The 24,187-nt window shown below is 46.8% G+C and overlaps 1 protein-coding gene across 1 annotated transcript in view; it reads left to right on the top strand.

Annotated features, from left to right (window-relative positions):
- Positions 1-14,216, top strand: part of MAPK15 (mitogen-activated protein kinase 15) — a 76,981-nt gene extending 62,765 nt beyond the window's left edge. The window contains exons 10-12 of the mRNA XM_026657696.1: positions 6,292-6,446; positions 12,758-12,919; positions 13,321-14,216. Of these exons, the coding sequence (XP_026513481.1) occupies positions 6,292-6,446; positions 12,758-12,919; positions 13,321-13,545 (542 nt within the window). The 3' untranslated portion in view covers positions 13,546-14,216. The remainder of the gene's footprint in view (positions 1-6,291; positions 6,447-12,757; positions 12,920-13,320) is intronic.
- The last annotated feature ends 9,971 nt before the right edge of the window (positions 14,217-24,187 follow it).

The following is a 24,187-nucleotide window of genomic DNA, read 5'->3' as shown; positions in this document are numbered from 1 at the left end:
TACACCCCACTATGTTGATGGGAGACACTCTCCTATCGACATAGCTTCCGCCTGTCGGGGAGGTGGAATACAGACAGACATTGACGGGAGAGTGCTCTGCCATCGACTTAGTGTATCTTCACCAGATCCGCTAAATCGACACCGCTGCACTGATCGCAGCAGTGCCAATTTATCCAGTAGTGTAGACATGGCCTCAGACCCAACCTGCCAAAGCCTGTTACAGAAGAACAAACTATCTTCAGCCTAGCATGGAGGCCATATCTTATTAAAAACTTTAAAACAAAGAATCCCACCCTTCTTCTTCACAGAATGTCCCTGTGGGTGCTCCACTTTAGGTGAGTCTGCGCCCCAGCGCTTGTAGTTGGAGATTTTAAGTAGCAGTGCCTGGTTGGGTTGCACATACGCTGCCCCCATCTTGTGCTGCCTCTGGTGGTTAATAGCACTGTGCAACCAACCCCCCTCAGTTCCTTCTCTACCGCCCTCTGCTGGAGCTGAAGCACTTAGCAATGCCTCTGTTCTTTATCTTTCTCTAGTTTTAACTTTAGAATACTAGTTAGTTAACCAATAGTTAGTTAATAGTTTAGTTTACTTCCCCTCTTCCCTGTTTATTTTTTTCCTAATGTTTTTTTCTTATCTTAGGAATTTAATTTTCAGTTATTAGGATACCCTCCCTCATAGGAGAAATTCTACTTTGAGGGGCATGACCAGCTCTCTGGGTTTTAAATGTTGCCTCGCTTGCCGATCCTCAATCCTGGTGTCTGACAGGCACTTACAGGGTGTCCGCTGCCTTGGCGAGACACATATTCCTCAGAAGTGCTCCCACTGCCACAATTTGAAAGCCCATGCCAGGAAGGTGAGAGACATACAGATAAAACTTCTCATGATGGAGAAGTCCTTGTGCCCCACGTCCTATATAGGATCACAGACCCCTCCTGGACAACTGTCTCCCATGGCAGCATCTGACAGAGGTTTCCCTCCACCCTCTCAGGGGAAGGAGTCCTGTGCCAAAAAGGCAATGAAGAAGTGGGCTCTGACCTCCCCTCCTTGGGAATCCACCAAAAAGCAGCGTTCCCCGACTTGTCAGACCCCATCAGTGCCGACCGCACCAAGACCATCCAACTCTGAGGTAACAGGACCATCTGGTACCGTGCGTACCATGTGAACCAAAGACCCTAAGTGGGCCGGCTTGGAAAGAGGCACTAAATGGAAATTTACAGTCCCTGCCTCAGTACCGCCGGTGCCACTCAAACATGCGGCATCGAGCAGCTCGGCAGTGCTACAGTCTATGGCATCGTCTTCTGCCTCTACAGTGCATCGCGCATGACCCTCTGCACCAACAACTGCAGTAAAGGCATCAGTACTGCTGACAACACCTTCCTCAGTACCGATGCTCTTGGTACCACAGCAATTTCTCCACCACAAGTATCTTCTGATTGCCTCAGCACTGGAATCTCCACTCCTTGGTACTGACCTCACTCCAGCACACTCGGTACTGAATCAACTTACCACACCAGCCAGATCAGCTCCTTCTTTATCCAGTGGCGAGGATGATGATGATGCAAGGGAAATCCACTCCTCCCATCACTCCTCACCTGTCCACACAGCTACCAGACCAGGTCCACCAGAGCACTATGGGTACCACACAAGACTCAAGGCTGGTATAGACACCCATGCCATTTTCACTACAGTGGCCTTACTGGGACCCATGGACAGCATAATGCCAACACTACCCTAAGGTTCCCAGTCCACCTAGGACAAGGGAAAGGCATTCTGCTTCACCCTCTGTACCTGGATCCTCTGAACCTCCAGAAGAGGCAGTGAAGGAATTAGAGGACACTTGGGATCAGGAAGTTGCACCAACTGCCAATTTTTCATCCTCTTCCTCAGATGAAGCTATCATGCCTCCACCACCCTCATAGAGGATGACTTGAAATAGTTCCAGAAAATGTTTAAGAGGATTGCAGATTCCGAGGAGATACCGTTGGAAGAAGTGGCGGAGTCCTAACAAGTTGCTGGACATCCTTCAGACTTCAACCTCCTCCAAGATTGTCCTCCCAATAAATGAGGCTGTCATGGACCCAGTCAAGACCATCTGGCAAACCCCAGCAACAATTCCGCACACCTGCAAAAGGAGCGGATAAAAAATATTATGTCCCTTCCAACAGGATGGAATTCCTATTGTCACACCCCACATCAAACTCTGTAGTGGTCGAGGCCGAGAACAAGCGGGGCAGACAACACCATTCCAGATCCACCCCATATGACAGAGACTGGAAGAGGTTGGATCTTTTTGGGCGCAAAGCCTACTCTTCAGCGATTCTACAGTTTAGGATCGCAAACTATGAAGCAGTAATGGCCAAATACAACCACTCAAATTATTCAAATCTGTCTGACTTTTTTGTCCTCAGGCATTTGTTCAATAAAGAACAATTTAAAGCTTTTATATCTGAGGGTCAGCTCCTAGCTCACACAGCTTTACAAGCTTCACTGGACTGTGCAAACATGGTGGCACATTTAATCACCATGGCCATAATGATGCAACAAGCTTCCTGGCTCCACTTCTCTGTTTTTCCCAAAGAGGTACAATCAACTGTCGAGGATCTCCCATTCGAAAGTCCTAAACTGTTTGCAGTCAAAACAGGTGAGTTCCTTCACACTTTGAAGGACTCTAGAGCAACTCTGAGATCCTTGGGCATATGCACACCTACACACACAAGAAAAAACAGGGGAAGTATTATTCGATGCAGAGATATAGATCTGTGCCTTATACACACTCTCAGAGGCAATATGACCTACAAAGGCAGAGGCCTGCAAGACACAGACCACTCCCTTCCCAGCCTTCTGCGTTTCAACAACCTCCCTCAGGGGCCCAAGATAACTCCCACACTTACAAGTGCTGGAAGCATCCACAGCCAGCCAGCCATCCGGAGACCGTCTGACCCCATTCCTCCCAGCATGGCAGACCATCATGTCAGACAATTGAGTATTAGAGATCGAGACTGGCTATTCCATCCAATTTACCTTCATCCCCCCCTACCCACCCTCCCTCCCTGTCCCTTTTAAGGGACCCTTCTCGCAAACATCTTATACACTGAGGCACAGTAGAACCAATATCAACAGAACACAGAAGGATTTCTACTCCCACTATTTTTTAACCAAGAAAAAAAGTGGAGGATGGAGGCTCATTCTCGATTTAAGAAGACTCAAAAAATTTGTGAGAACCCAACGATTCAGGATGGTCACGTTAGCAATGATAATTCCAGCACTAGAAAGCGGAGAGTGGTTCTCAGCTCTCAACCTCCAGGATGCATATTTCCACATAACGATACATCCCTCACACAGGAGGTTTGTTCTGGGAATAGCTCATTTCCAGTACAAAGTACTCCTTTTCGGATTATCCACTGCCCCACGGATATTCTCAAAAGTTGTGGCAGTGGTCCACCTCCACAGACAAGGGATCATAATATTCCCCTATCTGGACAATTGCTTACTCAAAGCATCAACTGGAGAAGAGGCACTGGAAGCTATCCAAAAGCTAGTAGCTCTCTTTACATATCTAGGTCTGCAAATAAATGAACAAAAATCACCACACACCTGTGTAGAGACTGGAGTTCGTAGGGGCCTACCTCAAATCTCTAGAGGCTACAGCCTCACAGCCCCGACACAGTTTTATCACTCTACTCAATCTAATCACACAAAGCAATCCAGCCCACAGACATTAGCCAGGACCTGCTTCCAACTGTTAGGCCACATGTCAGCGATGACATTTGTCATCAAATACATCAGACTGCACATGCGATGCCTGCAAGGCTGGCTCAGGACAGTGTATATTCCACACAGACATAGCATAAACAAATGTCTTACAATGCCAGCCAAAGTAAAATACTCTCTACATTAGTGAATTCAACCAATCGACATTTGCACTGGAGTCCCCTTCATACAGGCCCTTCCATCAATGATAATCACAACAGACGCTTCTCTGCTTGGTTGTGGGGCACACGTGCACAACCACGTGATCCAAGGCCATTGGTCCCCATGAGAATCAACACTACACATAAACCTGCTAGAGCTGCAGGCAGTCCGCAGTGCATGCTCACACTTCCTACCCGCAATCAGGGACAAGGCCATAATGGTTCTGACAGACAACATCACTTGTATGTTTTATATAAACTGACAAGGAGGGGCACAGTCACACTCCCTCTGCACAAAAGCCAGGCTACTATGGACTTGGTGCATCAGCCATGACATCAACATCTCAGCCTCCTACCTACCAGGATGCCAAAACACCACTGCAGATGCCCTGAGCAGAAAATTCTCCTAGGACCAAGAGTGGGAAATGAACACCAAAGTATTACAAAGCATATTCAGACATTATAGGCCTATTTGCGACAACCCAAAATGCCAAGTGCCCACACTTCTGCTTAAGAGCTGCTTTCCTCCTCCAATGGGATGCACCTCTAATGCCTTTCCCCCAACCTCTCTTCTATCTAGAGTCATACACAAGATCAGAACCAACAACTCCAGAGTCATCTTGATAGCTCTCATGTGGCCCAGGCAAATATGGTTTCCTTACCACACGAGGATGGCTGTGTGCCCACCACGCACTCTTCTCCTTCTACCACATCTCCTGTCTCAGGATGCAGGCTAGATCCATCACCCAAACCTGGCAAGACTCCACCTGAAGGCATGGCTACTCCACGGTTACGAGACAATGAAATGATCTGTTCTGAGGTGGTAAGGGACATTCTTTTAAACAGCAAAAGATGTACTACTCGAAATACCTACTTGCACAAATGGAAGAAGTTCCATACATGGTGCCAGAATAGACAAATTATGGTGACTTCCTCTTCTTTACCAATAGTACTGGACTATATACTGGAACTTAAGAAATTAGGTCTCTCCATTAGCGTGATCAGAGTACATCTCATGTCAATCACAGCATTCCACCACAAAGTGGATGAGTTCTCAATCTTCGCTCACCCAATTACTAAACACTTTGTCAAGGGTTTTTGTTCCTTTCTCTTCCCATCCCTTTGCTTCTTCCACCTTTGCTCTTTCCTTCCCTGTAGGAGAGAAGGTATGAGATGCACCTCTTTCCCCTCCCTCCCCTGCTTACTATCTTCTCTTCTGTTTCTCTATGAGGTTCTTTTTTGTTGTCCATTTCATCCTTTCTAACCTGGCTCTAACTTTACCATCTGTGTTTCATCCTTCATTCTTCTCACTCTAATTCTCCCTCCTTTCTCTGTATCACGTTGTGACTGGTGTCCTAGTGGGGAGCTAGCTATGGTCACTCAATTAGGGTGCACTGCAAAAAAATGGGGCAGACAAACCCCAAAAAGCTGGTGGATATTCCAATACTTAGATTTACCAAGCCAGCATAAAACAGCTTCTTTATTACCTTACTGGTTACTCAGAAATCCAAACAACACAGTTCCCTTAAAGTGATCCAGCCTCAGGCCTCCATCCAGGTATCCACATCAAATATGATGAAAATTTCTGTAAATCTTATTTCATCATATAAAAGAAAAGGTTCTACCAATCCCAAAGGATCAGACACATTACCTCCCAGATTATTGAATATTCCAGATCTTACCAAAATACATGCTACAGCCAATTTTTATTAACTAAACTAAAATGTATTAAAAAACAAGAGAGTATGGTTAAAAGATCAATATACATACAGACATGAGTTCAATTCTTAAGATTCAGATTCATAGCAGAGATGGTGAGCTTTGTAGTTGAAAAGAGTTTTCAGAAATAGTTCCTAGGTTATAGTCCAATGTCCAAATCTCATATTCAGGGTGTACCAGCATAACTGGGACCTCAGTCTTGCAACTCAAATTTCCCCGATGAAGCCTAAGCAGATATGAGATGAACAGAATCAGGACCCAAGGATCTTTTATACAATTTCATGTCTTTTGACAAGTTGGCGTTCAGAAGGTAATTAGCATGACTTTGAAGGAGGTCCATCACCGGGTACTTAGCTATAGAATTAACATAAGGCAATTTGCTTGTTCCACCACCATTCACAGATTATTTGCTATACATTTCAAAGAGAGATGAATACAGAGCGATCCCATGTTTACAATTCATTTAAATGATAGGATGTTCTTTTGACCTCTGAATGATCAGAATACAGCAGAGACAGGGACTGTTGATTACATGACCCTACTCATACATATGTAAAAACATAAACATTATCTCCCCACATGTCTTTTGAGGGTTATTTATTTTGCAGGATGTTTAACCCTTTCTAGCCATGCTTCACACACATGTTCTTTCTTCCTGCAGATAGTCTGGGTTCTGTTGTAATGGCCAGGAACCATTCAGCACCACTCCCTCAGCATCAGAGAACATCCTCCATCAATAGGAAACATGGGAGACAGATCACATGGATGAATATGAATGCTCAACCACCTGCAACGAGCGTACAGAATCCCTATAATGTGAGTAACATCACACAGGACCAGTCTCACTGTTCGCAGGGATCCAAGTTGCTGTGGGGGAAAATGAGTTTTTACTTGCCTTCCACTCTGGTGCAATTTCCAAAGGGAAGTCAGGTTGGACTGTGATTTGCTCAGTTAGAAGGGCTGAAAGCAGTCAGTGGGCTTCTTGTGACTGGTAAGTACTGCAATTCCATTGGACATATGGAGAGTCTGTGGGAACTGTTTCTCAGATGACAGTCTGCACAGTGTGGTGTGGCAAGGCACCTTCTCAGTCTCACCAGCCTCCGCTGCTTTTAGCCTTGATGAGACAGGCTTGGGTAAAACAGGCCCTCTTGGTTGCACAGGGGAAATCCGTTCCTTCTCACCACCAGTCTTTTGGGCTTGTTTTTCTCCCTTATGGGAGGGAATGCAGCCTCCCCTCCTGGTGAGGCTTGCTGCTCCTAACCTACTGGCAGCATGGCTCCTTCTCTTTCTCCCCCTCTTCTCCCAACAGGGGAGGGTTTAAAAAGGTCTCAGGCAGCCCTTAGTTGGAATCAGCTGTTCCTAATTGACCCCAGGTAACTCCCTCTCAGCTGATCCTAATTGATTCTCTAGTAACCCCTTCTCAGTTGATAAGGAGGAGGGTCTTTTAACCTTCTGGGACTGTTTTCTACCCCCTGCTTGCAGCTGTCTGTCCTGAGTTTATCACAGTGGGTAATAATCCCACTGTGTCCACACAGAAGATTGATGTTTCCTTTATCAGGGACATTGAAGAGAAGGCTGGCTATAGAGTTTTTGCTAGCATAAGTAAGAACTGAATGCCCCACAAAGGATTTTCCATCCCTAAGATCCAGTGTTTTTACAGCAGGATTTGAAGCAGTGACTAATAGTGACTTCACAAAGATTAGATGTGAAGTAACAGCTGTTCTTCTAGTGTTCATGAGCGTATTCCTCTCGAGAAGGAGGAGAATAGTGAATAGACACCTTTAGAAGGCAGCTTTGTGATTTTCTGTCCTTTTGTGCATGTAGAGTCCAGCTGGTGACTAAAATGATCTGCCACAAGTTAGGCAGAGGTGATGTTTCTTCTTCGAGTGCTGTCCCTGTGGGTGCTCCACTCCAGGTGATGTGCGTCCTGGTGCCGTTGATCGGAGATCTTCGGTAGCAGTGCATGGTCAGGATGCATGCACCCAGCTGTTGTCTCATGGCGTTGTTAGGGTCTGTCTGTGCACACACGTCCCACACCCCCTCCGTTCCTTCTCAACTGTCCTCGGCTGAAGATGGGACATGGGGCAGTGCTGAACCTCTTTCCCTGGTCACTGAAGGAAACAAGAAGAAATAGCTAGGTAGAAATATCCCAGTTCTTTCCCTTCCTTTAGACTAGTTATTCATTGTTCGTTAGTTTAAAAAACAAACAAACAAAAAAACGAAATTTTTTTTCTCTCAAGTTCGTCTCCCACTGAGACTTCCGCCCCAGGCAGTCATATGCTGGGGTCCCCTGGATTCAAAAAAATGCGGCTCCTGCAATGAGTCTATGCCTCGGTCTGATGGACACTCACTGTCAGTGAAGTGTCTAGATGAGACACACGTCCCCGGAAAGTGCAATGGACTGAAAGCCAGGGCTCACTGTGACAGAGACCTGCGGCTGAAAATGCTTCTTATAGAGAAATCCCTGCAGCCACCAGTGGAGACGGGCACAAGTAAACACTCGCCCTCACGCTCCCCTACCAGATTGGAACCGACCAGGAACGCAGCTTCACCCTCTCACTTGACTTTACCTCCCATATCCCAGAGGACAGAAGATCAGATTTTAAATCAGTCGTCGAAGGTCAACTGGTGTCTAGGATGGCGCTACAAGCATCCCTGGACATGGCCGACACAGCAGCCCGTACTACCGCAAACGCGGTAGTGATGCACAGATCTTCCTGGCTGTCTTCATCTGGCATCCCTAAAGACCTGCAAACCAAAGTGGAGGACCTTCCCTTTGATAAGGATAAACTTTTTCCAAAAAAACTGATGAAGTCCTTTACACCATGAAAGACCCCAGGGCCACTCAGTACACACTGGGATATACCCTTCCCTCCCCAGGAGGCAACGGTATCAATCTTATCAGATGCCCAGCGCACAACAATATCACCGGCCCCAGTCGAGATCGTATGATAATGGGAGGAACCTCAACAGACCTCCCAGGCACAGACAAAACCAAGCGCAACTAACTACATCCCACACATCGGGAAACAAACAACAATTTTTAAGCCTTGGTCGGGGGTCTGTGCGACCATCCCTTGGCATCACCGCTTACTTGCCCATTTGGCCACTGCCTCCAGTTTTTCCACCATGTCTGGCAACTGGTAACACAGGACCACTAGATCCTGGAAATAGTACAATCGGGCTACTCCATCCCTTTCATTTCATGCCCACCCACCCTTCCCCGTCCCTCTTCAGGGACCCCATCACGAGCAACTACGTCAAGCAGAGGTGACTCATCTTCTACAGCTAGGTGCAGTGGAACCTGTACTGGCACAACATTGGGGGAAAGAAGAACAGGAGTACTTGTGGCACCTTAGAGACTAACAAATTTATTAGAGCATAAGCTTTCGTGGGCTACAACCCACTTTCTTCGAAAGCTTATGCTCTAATAAATTTGTTAGTCTCTAAGGTGCCACAAGTACTCCTGTTCTTCTTGCGGATACAGACTAACACGGCTGCTACTCTGAAACCTGTCATTGGGGGAAAGGGTTTTACTCTCACTATTTCCTGACCCAGAAGAAAGGCAGAGGATGGCGACCTACGAGGACTGAACAAATTCGTACGCGTATAAAAATTCAAGATGGTCACATTGGGCACAATAATACCCGTGCTGGAACAAGGGGTTCTCAGCCCTCAACCTACAGGATGCCTATTTTCATATATCTATTCACCCAGCACACTGCGATTCACAGTAGGGCATGACCACTTCCAATACAGAGTGCTACCGTTCGGACTCTCCACAGCACCGAGAGTGTTCTCTGGTGTGATAGAGAGAGACTCACAGTAGTGGTGGCCCACCTACACAAACACAGAATTATACTTTTCCCCTACCTAGACAACTGCCTTATCAAAGGCCGATCATACGAAAAGACATTAGAGGCCACTCATTTTACCATCTCCCTTTTCCACAGTCCAGGCCTGCAAATAAACTTCCAAAAATCCACCCTGATACCCACATAGCAAATTGAGTTCATCAGGGCGCATCTGGACTCAATTTTGACCAGAGCCTCACTTCCACACACCAGATTCCTCACTGTCACACACCTCATACACAGGTTATCCATTTGCCCCAGAGTGGAGGCAAGAACATGCCTGCAGCTTCTTGGTCACATGGCAGCCACCACCTTCATGGTCAAATATGCCAGACTACATATGAGGTGCCTTCAGGGTTAGCTCAGCTCCATATACAAACCCAGCAGGCACAGCCTCCACATGATGCTAACTCCTCCAGCAAAGGTATTAGTCTCCCTACAATAGTGGACAAAAACAGGAAACATGCACAGGTGTCCCCTTCCATCAAAATTCCCCTGTGCTCATGCTCACAACAGCTGCTTCCCTGATAGGCTGGGGAGCACACCTGGGAGATCACACATCACAAGGCAGATGGTCCCTGTCAGAGACGTGTCTACACATAAACCTTCTAGAGCTCAGAGCAGTCAGATATGCTTGCCTCCACTTTCTCCCAATCATAAGGAACAAATCTATTTGAGTCTTGACAGACAATATAGCATGCGTGTTCTACATCAACAGACGGGGGAGGGGGGAGCGCAATCGCACTCCCTGTGCACAGAAGCCATCCAACTATGGAATTGGTGCATACAACATAGCATAGAGATCACTGCTTCCTACCTATCTGAGTGTCAGAACGCTACCACTGACATACTCAGCAGACACTTCTCACAAGAACACGAATGGGAATTACACCCCACGATACTGCGACAGCTCTTCTCCCACTGGGGCACCCCATCTTTAGATCTGTTTGCTCCAACACAAAACTGCAAATTCCATCTATTCTGCTCCAGGGCGGGACTTGGGACCACGTCCCTCAAAGACGCGTCCCTTATTCCGTGGAACAAGACACTCATGTACGCTTTCCCACCAGCCCCACTGATACACAGAGTCTTGCGCAAGATCAAAGAGGACAAGGCCAGGGTCATACTTATTGCCCCAGCCTGACAGACAAGGTATCCTTACCTGCTGCACATGTCCATCTGCCCTCCAAGAATTCTTCCCAACAGACCGGATCTGCTCTCCCAGGGCAACGGTCAGATTCTCCATCCACAACTGCAGAAGCTCCATCTGACGGCTTGGTTCCTTCATGGTTCCAAATCCACGAACTAGCTTGTTCGGAGCAGGTCCAACATGTCCTCCTGCACAGTAGATGAGACTCCACTCGTAAGAGTTACCTGCAAAAGTGGAAACGGTTCTCCATATGGTGCTCCAACAGAAACTTGCCACCCCAACAGTGCACCTCTCCCTGATATCTTGGACTACCTCTTACAACTAAAAAAAGACGGACTATTGCTCAGTTCTTTCAGAGTACACCTCGCGGCAGTTAATACCTTCCATGACACGCTGGACGGGTTTTCAGTTTTCACCCACCCCACCATAAAATGCTTCCTCACAGGCCTTCAAAACCTTTACCCTAAGATTCACCTACCCACAGCTACCTGGAATCTGAACCTAGTTCTCCGAGGTCTCATGAAACCTCCCTTTGAACCACTGGCTACCTCCTCCATACTACACATGTCCATGAAAGTAGCTTTCTTAGTCTCCATAACGTCGGCAAGAAGGGTAGGGGAAATAAACGCGCTAATGGCCTATCCTCCCTACACAATTTTCTTTAAAGACAAGGTTACAATGCGACTCCATCCCAAATTTTTTCCCAAGGTGGCGTCCATCTTCCATCTCAATCAGCCAATACACCTACCTGCATTCTACCCCAAACCTCATAAGAACCCACAGGAAGTGGCATTACATACTCTTGATGTCTAGGGTGACCAGCTAGCAAGTGTGAAAAATCGGGACAGAGGTTGGGGGGTAATAGGCACCCATGTAAGAAAAGCCCCAAATATCGGGACTGTCCCTATAAAATCGGGACATCTGGTCACACTTTTGATGTCAGATGTGCAATTGCCTTTTATTTGGACAGAACAAAGGCATTCCGTAAATCTCCTAGACTATTCGTGTCCACTACCGAACGATTGAAGGGTGCTGCTATTTCCAAGCAATGAGTCTCCAAGTTGATATCTGAATGCATTAAGTCCTGCTACCAGACCCAGATTACTCAACCCCCCGAGTGCATCAAAACACACTCTACCAGAGCGATGTCAACATCTGTTGCATTCCTGCAAAATGTACCTATTACCGACATATGCAAGGCGGCCACATGGGCATCAGACCACATGTTTGCCAAACATTATGCTATCACACAGGACACTACAGCAGACACCATAGTAGGCCACACAGTACTGTCTACTGTTATCAGTGACGCAACTCCAAAGTCCCACCAACCATAGTGGGTACTGCTTCACATTCACCTGGAGTGCAGCACCCATAGGGACAGCACTCGAAGAAGAAGAGAAGGTTACTCGCCTTGCAGTAACTGAGGTTCTTTGAGATGTGTGCCCCTGTGGGTTCTCCACTACCCACCCTCCTCCCTTCTACTTTGGCGTATGAATCAGACAACTCTACAGTAGAGATGGAACTGAGGGGGTGCAGGACACACGTGCACAGTCAGACCCTAACAATGCCCCGAGACAACAGCTGGGCGCGTGCGTCCCAACTAGGCACTGCTACCACAGATCTCCGATCAACGGCACCAGGGTGCACCATCACCTGGAGTGGAGCACCCACAGGGACACACATCTCGAAGAACCTCAGTTACTACAAGGTGAGTAACCTTCTCTTCTGCTGGTGAATTAGATACCAAGTGCTAGTTAACACAATGTGTGTTTGGTGCATATATATGTCCAACACCTCTGCATGTGCTCATTGTCAAAAGTAGAAGAGAGTTTGAACAGAAGCAACATAGTTTCTGAAGGGTTAACCCCTGCATATTCCCTTGCACTGGTACAGAAATGGTTAGCCGCCCTGAGAAAGAAATGTAAATGGAGGTGATCACCCCAGATGTGAAAACCACAGATGTACTCTCTTAATAAATCCTGCCTGGCAAGAAATTCCACTTGTTTCGTGATGATAGCAAGAGAAGAGCTTCTTTTTCAGAATACTGATCCTCTTCTCCCAGTCCCAGGGGCTGCTAGACAGTGCTGCTCAGCCCTGTCACTGATATCTTTCTTCTCCAGGATCAGCAAGTGCCAAAAGATCCTGACTCTCAAGGTCAGTCCGTATCCAACCAGAGATCGTTTTCACTATCCAGTCAGGCACAGGAAGCTGCTATCCACAATCACCTGACCAGGAAGGACTCTCCCATGATGGTTGGGGTGACAGCAGCCAGTACCAGACTAGTGAGTATAGGCATTTGCCTTTCACCATTTCAAGTGGCTGATTGGTGCTGCACAATGTACCTATAGCTGTACGCCTTTCCCTTCAAACTCAGGCTCAATCCTGCTCTCAGTTTTGTGATCATAGTCTATGACTCTTCATATCTTGTTTGATCCCCACTGTCTTCTCCATGTTGTGAGCTCAGCCTGCACCCCTTCTCCTTTACATCCTTCTCTCCTTCACCTTCTGGACAGTTCTGCCCTATGCCCCTTCTCCTCCACACTCTGGGATTTGCCCTACTCCTTCTTTGCATAGCCAGAATCTGTCCCACTCCCCAGACCATTCCATTTCCCAAACCCCTTGTTTCTGTATGAAGAGTTGATTTAGGATGCCTGAGCTGTCTTCGCTCTTCTTTCTTACACAGAATCCAAGGAACCCACAGTTTCCCAGCAGGGATGCGCACCCTCTTCTGAAGTCCAGTAAAAAGATGTTTCAGGTCACAGCAAATATGGGAGCTGCTGGAGATCCCAAGGCATCGATGGGCAGTTACTCCCAGTCCTATGGGACCATCTGTAAATCTGCACTCCAGAATCTTCCAATATCAAATTCCTACCAGCAGGCACCAGCATTGAATACGCACCAGCACTGACCAAGTGGAGTACAGCCCAATCCACCCATCCACAGGCCCTGTAGGGAACAAACAGCTGGGGTACAACCCCACTCCCAAGCATTTGGCAGGACCCCAAATGCTAGAGAAGTACTGTCTGCACTCACCATATGGGGCACAGTGCCACTTTCTCTGAGCAAGATAGCAAGAATGGTCTGGCATTCTGATCCATTTAACTTCTCAAGCCTGTGCAAAGACACATGGTAGGCAGGGGACACAGCATCATTTGTTTCCATACAACGCTGTAGGCACAGTTTATCTTTACATACTATTCCTCATATTCAGTATCATGGATAGCTACAGAAAGCTGCTTTATTCTGCTACTGGCTTGTGTTGTTAGATATATCCAGGCTGATTTGTCCATCTCTATTGGCCTCAATCTGTTTGTGTTCACTGAATCCAAACTTTGGAGAGGAGCAGGTAACTAAGAATAGACCATTCTCTGAAGCTCAGGAAGACTAAATTTACCATGGATATCTTGAACTCCCTTCACTTTATGTTCCCAGTAATTCCCATACCCTTTTGGGGTACAAAAACGGTTACTAACGTTCTCTCACTCCAATAAAGTAGTTCCCTTTCTTTATGTATTTTTCTCTAGTGTATTTAATACTATAACTATCATGTGTGGATATACTCTTGTATGTATTGTAATAATAAACTGCTTATATTTCACTGAGGGAAGTACCTTCCTTTCACAGCATGTTGTCCGCTGTGTAGGAGTGAATGAGAGAGAATCACTGGGGAAGTGCTTCTTTGTCTAATGGCCTGATACTGATTATACATTCACTTGTCTCTCCCAGAATGCAGCAGTCCATGAGATGCCTTTGCTGAATCATCATAAAGTCGTTATGGAGCGACAGTAGCCCTATCATAGTTAAGGCTAAAGCTATGATAGGCTGACTGGCCTGTAGTTCCCCAGATCCTCCTCCTTCCCTTTTTTAAAGATGGGCGCTACATTAGCCTTTTTCCAGTCATCCGGGACCTCCCCAGATCACCATGAGTTTTCAAAGATAATGGCCAGTGGCTCTGCAATCACATCCGCCAACTTCTTTATCACCCTCGGATACAGCGCATCCAGCCCCATGGACTTGTGCTCGTCCAGTTTTTCTAAATAGTCCCGAACCACTTCTTTCTCCATAGAGGGCTGGTCACCTCCTCCCCATACTGTGCTGCCCAGTGCAGCAGTCTGGGAGCTGACCTTCTTTGTGAAGACAGAGGCAAAAAAAGCATTGAGTACATTAGCTTTTTCCACAGCCTCTGTCACTACGTTGCCTCCCTCATTCAGTAAGGGGCCCACACTTTCCTTGACTTTCTTCTTGTTGCTAACATACCTGAAGAAACCCTTCTTGTTACTCTTTACATCTCTTGCTAGCTGCAACTCCAAGTGTGATTTGGCCTTCCTGATTTCACTCCTGCATGCCTGAGCAATATTTTTATACTCCTCCCTGGTCATTTGTCCAATCTTCCACTTCTTGTAAGCTTCTTTTTTGCGTTTAAGATCAGCAAGGATTTCACTGTTAAGCCAAGCTGGTCGCCTGCCATATTTACTATTCTTTCTACACATTGGGATGGTTTTTTCCTGCAACCTCAATAAGGATTCTTTAAAATACAGCCAGCTCTCCTGGACTCCTTTCCCCCTCATGTTATTCTCCCAGGGGATCCTGCCCATCAGTTCCCTGAGGGAGTCAAAGTCTGCTTTTCTGAAGACCAGGGTCCGTATTCTGCTGCTCTCCTCTCTTCCTTGTGTCAGGATCCTGAACTCAACCATCTCATGGTCACTGCCTCCCAGGTTCCCATCCACTTTTGCTTCCCCTACTAATTCTTCCCGGTTTGTGAGCAGCAGGTCTAGAAGAGCTCTACCCCTAGTTGGTTCCTCCAGCACTTGCACCAGGAAATTGTCGCCTACACTTTCCAAAAACTTCCTGGATTGTCTGTGCACTGCTGTATTGCTCTCCCAGCAGATAGCAGGGTGATTAAAGTCTCCCATGAGAACCAGGGCCTGCAATCTAGTAACTTCTGCTAGTTGCCGGAAGAAAGCCTCGTCCACCTCATCCCCCTGGTCTGGTGGTCTATAGCAGACTCCCACCACGACATCACCCTTGTTGCTTAATCCAGAGACTCTCAGGTTTTTCTGCAGTTTCATACCAGAGCTCTGAGCAGTCATAGTCCTCTCTTACATACAATGCAACTCCCCCACCTTTTCTGCCATGCCTGTCCTTCCTGAACAGTTTATATCCATCCATGACAGTACTCCAGTCATGTGAGTTATCCCACCAAGTCTCTGTTATTCCAATCACATCATAGTTCCTTGACTGTGCCAGGACTTCCAGTTCTCCCTGCTTGTTTCCCAGGCTTCTTGCATTTGTGTATAGGCACTTAAGATAACTCGCTGATCGTCCCTCTTTCTCAGTCTGAGACAGGAGTCCTCCCCTCTTGCGCTCTCCTGCTCTTGCTTCCTCCCAGGATCCCATTTCCCCACTTACCTCAGGGCTTTGGTCTCCTTCCCCCGGTTCTCCTTCCTAACCTAGAAGCAGCAGCAGCAGATTCCTGTTCCCCCACCCCAGTTCAGCAGAGACTGGGTACACAGGCAGGGGGACACCCTGACAGCCCCACCCCTCCCGTTCTGCACAGCGGACAGCAGGTTCCCGGGAGCAGCTTGGCCAGAGGCAACTCCAAAGCAGAGGGCAGACAGCTGCAGACAGCAGCAGAGCAGCAGGCAAAGAAGGAGTACTCTGCTTCAGAGGCATCCCCCACTTTGAACAGCACCCCTGGGAAGTCACCCAGCCTGCCCACCCCCTAAGGCTGGCCCTGTTTTCTTTCCTTTTAGATATTGGAATCTTTTACTGGGAATAAATTCCCTGCTTTTGATAGTACTTCCAGTAATGTTAAAATATGTTCAAATCTTTTTTTTGGTGGAAAAGAAAAATAGGTGTAGTTCAAAGGCCCTTTGAAAGAGAGAGAGAGCTAGCTTCTGTAGTCATTTGGACTTCTTTGGGTGTCCCTGAGGACTGTAAACAGGATGCGGTTCTCATGGTAACAGCCATGGCCCTGGAATGGGCTCCTGTGTCAGAGGAGACATGGGCTGGTTGGAGTAACGTTCTGGCTACCAATTGTTCCTCTGAAATGACAGAGTTTAAGTCAACTCTTATTTCCGGGGGGCGAGGGGGGGGGACTTTTCACTGAAGGGTGATACTACCTAACCTGTGGCAGAGTCATATTTAGCGAGAACATAAGAACAGCCATACTGGGTCAGACCAAAGGTCCATCTAGCCCAGTATCCTGTCTTCCAACAGTGGCCAATTGCCAGGTGCCCCAGAGGGAATGAGCAGAACACATAATCATCAAGCCATCCATCCCCTGTCACCTATTCCCAGCTTCTGGCAAACAGAGGCTAGGGACACCATCCCTGCCCATCCTGGCTAATAGCCATCGATGGACCTATCCTCCATGAACTTATCTAGTTCTTTTTTGAATCCTGTTATAGTCTTGGCCTTCACAACATCCGCTGGATGGATGTTCCGCAAGGAGATCCACAGTTTGACTGTGTGTTGTGTGAAAAAAATACTTCCTTTTGTTTGTTTTAAACCTGCTGCCTATTAATTTCATTTGGTGACCCCTAGTTCTTGTGTTATGAGAAGGAGTAAATAACACTTCCTTATTTACTTTCTCCACACCAGTCCTGATTTTATAGCCCTCTATCATATTCCCCCCTTAGTCATCTCTTTTCCAAGCTGAAAAGGCCCAGTCTTACTAATCTTTCCTCATATGGCAGCCGTTCCATACCCCTAATCATTTTTGTTGCCCTTTTCTGAACCTTTTCCAATTCCAATATATGTTTTTTGAGATGTGGTGACCACATCTGCACACAGTATTCAAGATGTGGGCGTATCATGGATTTATATAGAGGCAATATTATATTTTCTGTCTTATTATCTATCCCTTTCTTAATGATTCCCAACATTCTGTTCACTTTTTTGACTGCCGCTGTACATTGAGTGGATGTTTTCAGAGAACTATCCCCATTGACTCCAAGATCTCTTTCTTGAGTGGTAACAGCTGATTTAGACCCCATCATTTTATATGTATAGTTGGGATTATGTTTTCCAATGTGCATTACTTTGCATTTATCAACATTGAATTTCATCTGCCATTTTGTTGCCCAGTCACACAGTTTTGAGAGAGACTTTTGTAGTTCTTCACGGTCTGCCTGGGACTTAACTATCTTGAGTAGTTTTGTATCATCTGCAAATTTTCCTACCTCACTGTTTATTCCTTTTTCCAGATGATTTATGAATATGTTGAATAGGACTGGTCCCAGTACAGACCCCTGGGGGACACCACTATTTACCACTCTCCATTCTGAAAACTGACCATTTATTCCTACCCCTTGTTTTTCCTATCTTTTAACCAGTTACCAATCCATGAGAGGACCTTCCCTCTTATCCCATGACAGCTTAAGAGCCTTTGGTAAGGGACCTTCTCAAAGGCTTTCTGAAAGTCTAAGTACACTATTTCCACTGGATCCCCCTTTTCCACATGCTTGTTGACTCCCCTCAAAGAATTCTAGTAGATTGGTGAGGCATGATTTCCCTTAACAAAAACCATGTTGACTTTTCCCCAACAAATTATGGGTCTGACAATTTTGTTCTTTACTATAGTTTCAACCAGTTTGCCCAGTACTGAAGTCAGGCTTACCAGCCTATAATTGCCAGGATCACCTCTGGAGCCTTTATTAAAAATTGGCATCACATTAGCTATCCTCCATTCATCTGGTACAGAAGCTGATTTAAATGATAGGTTACAGACTACAGTTAGTAGTTCTGCAATTTCACATTTGAGTTCCTTTAGAACTCTCGGGTGAATACTATCTGGTCCTGGTGACTTATTACTGTTTAGTTGATCAATTTGTTCCAAAAGCTCCTCTAATGACACCTCAATCTGGGACAGTTCCTCAGATTTGTCACCTAAAAAGAATGGCTCAGATTTCATAGATTCATAGATTCTAGGACTGGAAGGGACCTCGAGAGGTCATCGAGTCCAGTCCCCTGCCCGCATGGCAGGACCAAATACTGTCTAGACCATCCCTGATAGACATTTATCTAACCTACTCTTAAATATCTCCAGAGATGGAGATTCCACAACCTCCCTAGGCAATTTATTCCAGTGTTTAACCACCCTGACAGTTAGGAACTTTTTCCTAATGTCCAACCTAGACCTCCCTTGCTGCAGTTTAAGCCCATTGCTTCTTGTTCTATCCTTAGAGGCTAAGGTGAACAAGTTTTCTCCCTCCTCCTTATGACACCTTTTTAGATACCTGAAAACTGCTATCATGTCCCCTCTCAGTCTTCTCTTTTCCAAACTAAACAAACCCAATTCTTTCAGCCTTCCTTCATAGGTCATGTTCTCAAGACCTTTAATCATTCTTGTTGCTCTTCTCTGGACCCTTTCCAATTTCTCCACATCTTTCTTGAAATGCGGTGCCCAGAACTGCACGCAATACTCCAACTGAGGCCTAACCAGAGCAGAGTAGAGCGGAAGAATGACTTCTCGTGTCTTGCTCACAGCACACCTGTTAATACATCCCAGAATCATGTTTGCTTTTTTTGCAACAGCATCACACTGTTGACTCATATTTAGCTTGTGGTCCACTATAACCCCTAGATCCTTTTCTGCCGTAATCCTTCCTAGAGAGTCTCTTCCCATTCTGTATGTGTGAAACTGATTTTTTCTTCCTAAGTGGAGCACTTTGCATTTGTCTTTGTTAAACTTCATCCTGTTTAACTCAGACCATTTCTCCAATTTGTCCAGATCATTTTGAATTATGACCCTGTCCTCCAAAGCAGTTGCAATCCCTCCCAGTTTGGTATCATCCGCAAACTTAATAAGCGTACTTTCTATGCCAATATCTAAGTCGTTAATGAAGATATTGAACAGAGCCGGTCCCAAAACAGACCCCTGCGGAACCCCACTCATTATGCCTTTCCAGCAGGATTGGGAACCATTAATAACAACTCTCTGAGTACGGTTATCCAGCCAGTTATGCACCCACCTTATAGTAGCCCCATCTAAATTGTATTTGCCTAGTTTATCGATAAGAATATCATGCGAGACCATATCAAATGCCTTACTAAAGTCTAGGTATACCACATCCACAGCTTCTCCCTTATCCACAAGACTCGTTATCCTATTGAAGAAAGCTATCAGATTGGTTTGACATGATTTGTTCTTTACAAATCCATGCTGGCTGTTCCCTATCACCTTACCACCTTCCAAGTGTTTGCAGATGATTTCCTTAATTACTTGCTCCATTATCTTCCCTGGCACAGAAGTTAAACTAACTGGTCTGTAGTTTCCTGGGTTGTTTTTATTTCCCTTTTTATAGATGGGCACTATATTTGCCCTTTTCCAGTCTTCTGGAATCTCTCCCGTCTCCCATGATTTTCCAAAGATAATAGCTAGAGGCTCAGATACCTCCTCTATTAGCTCCTTGAGTATTCTAGGATGCATTTCATCAGGCCCTGGTGACTTGCAGGCATCTAACTTTTCTAAGTGATTTTTAACTTGTTCTTTTTTTATTTTATCTGCTAAACCTACCCCCTTCCCATTAGCATTCACTAGGTTAGGCATTCCTTCAGACTTCTCGGTGAAGACCGAAACAAAGAAGTCATTAAGCATCTCTGCCATTTCCAAGTTTCCTGTTACTGTTTCTCCCTCTTCACTAAGCAGTGGGCCTACCCTGTCTTTGGTCTTCCTCTTGCTTCTAATGTATTGATAAAAAGTCTTCTTGTTTCCCTTTATTCCTGTAGCTAGTTTGAGCTCATTTTGTGCCTTTGCCTTTCTAATCTTGCCCCTGCATTCCTGTGTTGTTTGCCTATATTCATCCTTTGTAATCTGTCCTAGTTTCCATTTTTTATATGACTCCTTTTTATTTTTTAGATCATGCAAGATCTCATGGTTAAGCCAAGGTGGTCTTTTGCCACATTTTCTATTCTTTCTAACCAGCGGAATAGCTTGCTTTTAGGCCCTTAATAGTGTCCCTTTGAAAAACTGCCAACTCTCCTCAGTTGTTTTTCCCCTCAGTCTTGATTCCCATGGGACCTTACCTATCAGCTCTCTGAGCTTACCAAAATCTGCCTTCCTGAAATCCATTGTCTCTATTTTGCTGTTCTCCCTTCTACCCTTCCTTAGAATTGCAAACTCTATGATTTCATGATCACTTTCACCCAAGCTGCCTTCTACTTTCAAATTCTCAACGAGTTCCTCCCTATTTGTTAAAATCAAGTCTAGAGCAGCTTCCCCCCTAGTAGCTTTTTCAACCTTCTGAAATAAAAAGTTGTCTGCAATGCAGTCCAAGAATTTGTTGGATAGTCTGTGCCCTGCTGTGTTATTTTCCCAACATATATCCGGATAATTGAAATCCCCCATCACCACCAAATCTTGGGCTTTGGATGATTTTGTTAGTTGTTTAAAAAAAGCCTCATCCACCTCTTCCACCTGGTTAGGTGGCCTGTAGTAGACTCCTAGCATGACATCACCCTTGTTTTTTACCCCTTTTAGCCTAACCCAGAGACTCTCAACACTTCCATCTCCTATGTCCATCTCTACCTCAGTCCAAGTGTGTACATTTTTAATATATAAGGCAACACCTCCTCCCTTTTTCCCCTGTCTATCCTTCCTGAGCAAGCTGTATCCATCCACACCAACATTCCAATCATGTGTATTATCCCACCAAGTTTCAGTGATGCCAACAATGTCATAGTTGTATTTATTTATTAGCACTTCCAGTTCTTCCTGCTTATTACCCATACTTCTCGCATTTGTATATAGGCATCTAAGATACTGGTTTGATCTTTCCTCCCAGTTTTGTCCTGACCCTCCTTTCTCTCTGCCAATATAGCCCACACTCCCACTCGTTTCCGACCCATCTCCCAGGTCTCCATGTTCTCCACTTACCTGCGGGCTTTGCTCACCTGTCCCCTCACATCCTCAGCCTTGAAGACCAATGCAAAGAATTCATTTAGTTTCTCCGCAATGGTCTTACCATCCTTGAGTGCTCCTTTAGCATCTCAATCGTCCAGTGCCCCCACTGGTTGTTTAGCAGACTTCCCACTTCTAATGTACTTATTACGAATTTTGCTATTACTTTTTGAGTCTTTGGCTAGCTGGTCTTCAAATTATTTTTTGGCCTTCCTAATTGTATTTTTACACTTCATTTGCCAGCGTTTAGGCTCCTTTCCGTTTTCCTCACTAGGATTTAACTTCCATTTTCTAAAGGATGCCTTTTTGCCTCTCACTGCTTCTTTTATAGAATCATAGAATATCAGGGTTGGAAGGGACCTCAGAAGGTCATCTAGTCCAATCCCCTGCTCATAGCAGGACCAATCCCCAACTAAATCATCCCAGCCAGGGCTTTGTCAAGCCTGACCTTAAAAACCTCTAAGAAAGGAGATTCCACCACCTCCCTAGGTAACCCATTCCAGTGCTTCACCACCCTCCTAGTGAAAAAGTTTTTCCTAATATCCAACCTAAACCTCCCCCACTGCAACTTGAGACCATTACTCCCTGTTCTGTCATCTGCTACCACTGAGAACAGTCTAGATCCATCCTCTTTGGAACCCCCTTTCAGGTAGTTGAAAGCAGCTATCAAATCCCTCCTCATTCTTCTCTTCTGCAGACTCAACAATCCTAGTTCCCTCAGCCTCTCCTCATAAGTCATGTGCTCCAGACCCCTAATCATTTTTGTTGCCCTCTGCTGGACTCTTTCCAATTTTTCCACATCCTTCTTGTAGTGTGGGGCCCAAAACTGGACACACTACTCCAGAGGAGGCCTCACCAATGTTGAATAGAGGGGAATGATCACATCCCTCAATCTGCTGGCAATGCCCCTACTTATACAGCCCAAAATGCCGTTAGCCTTCTTGGCAACAAGGGCACACTGTCGACTCATATCCAGCTTCTCATCCACTGTAACCCCTAGGTCCTTTTCTGCAGAACTGCTGCCTAGCCAGGCGGTCCCTAGTCTGTAACAGTGCATGGGATTCTTCCATCCTAAGTGCAGGACTCTGCACTTATCTGATGAGGTTCAACAAGGACTTCTTTTGGCCCAATCCTCTAATTTGTCTAGGTCCCTCTGTATCCTATCCCTACCCTCCAGCGTATCTACCTGCTAGTGAAGGCAGGGGGCTGGACTCGATGACCTTTCAAGGTCTCTTCCAGTTCTAGGAGATAGGATATCTCCATTAATAAATAAATAAATAATAAATAAATACCACTCCTCCCAGTTTAGTGTCATCTGCAAACTTGCTGAGGGTGAGTCCACGCCATCCTCCAGATCATTAATGAAGATATTGAACAAAACTGGCCCCAGGACCGACCCTACTTTGTTGTTTAGCCAGAGTGGCACTCTTTTGGTTCTCTTACTATGTTTTTTAATTTGGGGTATTGTAGCAAGGTCCACACTCACCAGTGCGGCACCTCCTGCTGGTCATCTTGGGAATTAGCTTAACTCCAGCATATGGTGCACCCTCTGCTGGCCGGTGTCTTGTCTGCCTCAGGCCCCGTGTCCCTCCCAGACCCCAGTGCCCTTTACCTCAGGGTTCTGCCCTCTGCAGTACCCCCGCTTTGGGTCTCCCCTCCCAGGGGAACCCCCAAACCCCTATACCCACCTTGCCTCAGTGGCTACTGCCAGTCATCATCTAGCCCCCTCTCACTGGGGCAAACTGCAGTCTGTAATGGCCACTCATCATTGGCAAGGGGTTAGGACAGGGGCGGGCAAACTTTTTGGCCTGAGGGCCGCATCAGGTTTCCGAAATTGTATGGAGGGCTGGTTACGGGAGGCTGTGCCTCCTCAAACAGCCAGGCGTGGCCCAGCCCCCACCCTCATCCGACCCCTCCTGATTCTTGCCCCCTGACAGCCCCCCCGGGATTCCTGCCCCATCCAATCCCCCCCGTTCCCTGACGGCCCCCCCAGGATCCCTGCCCCATCCAACCACCCCTTTTCCCTGTCCCCAACCGCCCCCAGAACCTCCGCCCCTGACTGCCCCCCCACCCCATCCAACCCCCCCTCCTTCCTGACTGCCCCCCCCTGGGACCTCTACCCCCATCCAACCCCCCTGTTCCCCGCCCTCTGACCGCCCTGACCCCTATCCACACCCTCGCCCCATGACCACCCCCCCCCCAAATTCCCCTGCCTTCTGTCCACCCCACCCCCTTACTGCGCTGCCTGGAGCACCGGTGGCTGGCGGTGCTACAGCCGCACTGCACAGCTGGAACCAGCCACGCCACTGCGCAGCACAGAGCACCAGATCAGGCCGGGCTCTGCAGCTGTGCTGCCCCAGGAGCTCACAGCCCCACCACCCAGAGCATTGTGTCAGCAGCGTAGTGAGCTGAGGCTGCGGGGGAGGGGGAACTGCGGGGAGGAGCCGGGGACTAGCCTCCCGGGCCAGAAGCTCAGGGGCCAGGCAGGAGGGTCCTGTGGGCCGGATGTGGCCTGCGCACCGTAGTTTGCCCACCTCTGGGTTAGGACCAGCTGCCTCTGCCTATTCCCAGGCTGCACCTCTGTAGCCCCAGTACCTTTGTAGGCCTTTACCAAGGCCTGCAGCCTGGGGGTTTACCAGGCTGGAGC

The sequence above is a fragment of the Terrapene carolina genome, unplaced genomic scaffold (genome assembly GCF_002925995.2).
Source record: "Terrapene carolina triunguis isolate 2854851 unplaced genomic scaffold, T_m_triunguis-2.0 Scaffold268, whole genome shotgun sequence".
Classification (NCBI taxonomy): Eukaryota; Metazoa; Chordata; order Testudines; family Emydidae; genus Terrapene; species Terrapene triunguis.
The sequence above is the reverse complement of the archived record's forward strand: the minus strand, read 5'-3'. Positions and strand labels throughout refer to the sequence as shown.